At 37.2% G+C, this 3,316-nt stretch overlaps 1 protein-coding gene across 1 annotated transcript in view; it reads left to right on the forward strand.

Annotated features, from left to right (window-relative positions):
• Positions 1-3,316, forward strand: part of DHX29 (DExH-box helicase 29) — a 55,534-nt gene that overhangs the window by 50,797 nt on the left and 1,421 nt on the right. Inside the window, exon 26 of the mRNA XM_003782762.3 lies at positions 625-721. Within this exon, the coding sequence (XP_003782810.1) occupies positions 625-721 (97 nt within the window). The remainder of the gene's footprint in view (positions 1-624; positions 722-3,316) is intronic.

Below are 3,316 nucleotides of genomic sequence, written 5' to 3' on the forward strand. Positions count from 1 at the left end.
CCCAGGGGGATAGCTTGAGGCTCCGTCTCCAAAAAAAAAAAAAAAAAAAAAAAAAAATATTAGCAGTTTGTGAAAAGAAACTAGGATGGTGGAAATGTTCTAAAATTGAGTTGTGGTGATGGTTGCACAACTCTTTAAATTTGTTAAAAGTTATTGAAATTGGATACTTAACAATGAGTGAAGTTTTATGGTTTCTAAAGTTATACCTCAGTAAAGCTGTTTAAAATTTTTCCCTCCCCAGAACATCGATCTTAACTTCCACAGAATTGATGTAAGAGGAGAAAACAGTAACAGTTGCTTTACTTTGCAGGGTTGTTACATTTAATAAAGAAATCAAGGGCTGTGCATGTGGCTCAAGGAGTAGGGCACCAGCCCCATATGCCAGAGGTGGCGGGTTCAAACTCAGCCCTGGCCAAAAAAACTGCAAAATAAATAGAAAGAAATCAAGAGGTTTGCATTGCTTAGCTACCAGAAATATGTTTCTATTTTCTGCTTTGTGTTTTATAATTAAAACCAAGATGTGCTGCAGCAAATTTTAAGATATATGTGCTTGCCCTGGTTTATTTAAACACATTCACACTGTCCTGGGATAACTTTGTCTGATTTTACATCTCTTCTCAACAGGCCCCTGTAAAGATAGCCGTCATTTTCAAGCAGCTAAGAGTTCTCATTGATTCTGTTTTAAGAAAAAAGCTTGAAAATCCAAAGATGTCCCTTGAAAGTAAGCGTTTGATGGTAAAGTAGGTGAAAGACTGTGTGCATACATCTGTGTGTGTACATATAGGTACAAATATACGTATGTACTGATGTGTGGGAAAACTTTCTAAGTAAAGTATGAAAGATTGAGTCTCCATATCATGATTTTTTTTTTTAAACATTGGGATATACTATTAGCACATTGAAGTCTTAAATTTCACATGATTAAAAATTATTTTAATAAAATTTATTTTATGCTGAATTCCATCAAATTTAGGTAATTCTTAGAATTATTCACAACCTGATTATCCATCTAATAGTCTTTTAGTTTATTCCTGTATCTTCTGAACTTCTGGCCATTTCATAAGGGGAAAAAAGCATAAAAAAAATTGAGCATAGTAAACTTGTTGCTTACTAGCCTCTAGTAAACTGGTAATGTAGTTATTATTTTTAAAATGAATGTTTTTAAATGACAAAACCAGCTTCATCCTCATACCTTGTAGTCTTAGCTTTTTGAGAGGATCACATGAGCCCAGAAGTTTAAGGCCTGCATGGGCAACCCAGTGAGACCCTCTCTTTAAAAATGACATATCTATAGAAGAATTAGAGACTTTCTGTGAGATTTATCCCAGCATGTCTTTTCTACCATACATTTCTCACAAATGCAGAGCTAGTAGTCTATATAAAATAAATACATTATCCTTCAACAGAAATCTGAAATGGACACCTGATTTTTCAGTTTGCCTGGTGCATTGTTTCTCAAACTTGCCAAATCATCAGAATCATCCTGGCAGTTGTAAAAAATAGTACAAGGTCTAAAGACCTACCCTAGACATAGTGATCTCTATAGGATAGTCTTGTTGGCTATCTCATTATTATTTTTTAATCTTTTATTCTGTAACACTTCCCCTCTACATCTATATCCCTTTTTAATAAACTGGTTTTTTTGTAAAATGCTCCACATTTAGAATTTGATTGTTTGCATCCTAGTGCATTAACATGTTTTGTAGCTATATCTGGGGGATTGATTAAAATCAGGTTTTGAGGGAAAGAATGTTTTCTATTTGGTGCTGTATTCTTGCTATTGTATCACATTGGGAAGCACTTATATTTGGTTTTCTTGCTTTTAATGATAGGAATTGATCAATCAGTTCTATATGATTGTACCTAATTATCAGTCAAGTTGTGGGGCTACTGATATGTTGCTGCTACTACTCTGAAAAAGTCCCATACTCTATGTGTGTTTGTATAACTGGAATACATAAGCATTAAACTGTACTGATTTTCTTGTGCTGCTGGAAACCAAGATCAGGTCTACATATTAAGACACATGGGCTCTTTTCTTTCTCTCTTTTTTTCTTTTTTAATTTCTTTTAATTTGTCTTTTTCATTTTATTTTATTTTTGGCCAGGGCCGGGTTTGAACCCACCACCTCTGCTATATGGAGCTGGTGCCCTACTCCTTGAGCCACAGGTGCCACCCTCTGGGCTCTTTTCTTAAGGAGCTTTGTGCATTACAACTTTAACATTAGAAAGAGTTACATTGTATAAAAGATAGATTGAAGCTAGACTTCTAAATAGAAAGAGTTACATTGTATAAAAGACAGATTGAAGCTAGACTTCTAAATAGAAAGAGTTACACTGTATAAAAGACAGATTGAAGCTAGACTTCTAAAAAAAGCAAAATGAATTTTTAATGATTTCAGTATTTCCCTTTGCCATAAAAGAGAAAACAAAACTCACCCTTGTATGTAATGTATACTTTTGACTTGGAATCGAGGACGAAATATGTTAGTGTCCTCTCTCTGTGGACTTGAAAAGTTGTGGTAGAATGCCAAACTTTGGAAAAAGAAGTTAAGTGAAGTTGCTCTTGTGCTTTCTTTTACTCTCTACTCTTCCTCAAATTAAAAATGATCACTCTTTCTAAACTTGCCATTGTTCTACTTCAGACAACTGACCTCTCTTTTTTCACTACCACCCCTTTTTTTCCCCAATGCAATTGTAGCTTCCCCTCTACAACTTTAAAAAACTGGGTTTTTGGTAAAAACGTTCCACATTTAGGATTTGGTTGCTTGCATCCTCGTGCTTTTTCTTGTTTGTTTTGTTTTGTTGAGACAGAGCCTCAAGCTGTCCCCCTGGGTGGAGTGCCATGGCATCACAGCTCTCAGCAACCTCTAACTCCTGGGCTCAAGTGTCTCTTGCCTCACCCTCCTAAGTAGCTGGGACCACAGGCACCCGCCACAACTCCCGGCTATTTTTTGGTTGCAGCCGTCACTGTTGTTTTTGGTGGGCCCGGGCTGGATTCGAACCCACCACCTTAGGTATATGTGGCTGGCACCTTAGCCACTTGAGCCACGGGCACCCAGCCCATCCTCATGCTTTAACATGTTTTGTAAACTGGTAGTTATATCTGGAGGCTTGATTTAAAATCAGGTTTTAGGTAAACCAGGGCCAGATTATCAAAATACCCCTGGCAACCATTGAAAACCACAGCATTGGCTCGGTGCCTGTGGCTCAAGCAGCTAAGGCACCAGCCACATACACCCAAGGTGGCAGGTTCGAATCCCCAGCCCGGGCCCGCCAAACAACAATGATGGCTGCAACCAAAAAAAAAAAAATTG

This window comes from Otolemur garnettii, unplaced genomic scaffold, assembly GCF_000181295.1.
Source record: "Otolemur garnettii isolate 467f Iridium unplaced genomic scaffold, OtoGar3 scaffold00005, whole genome shotgun sequence".
Classification (NCBI taxonomy): Eukaryota; Metazoa; Chordata; class Mammalia; order Primates; family Galagidae; genus Otolemur; species Otolemur garnettii.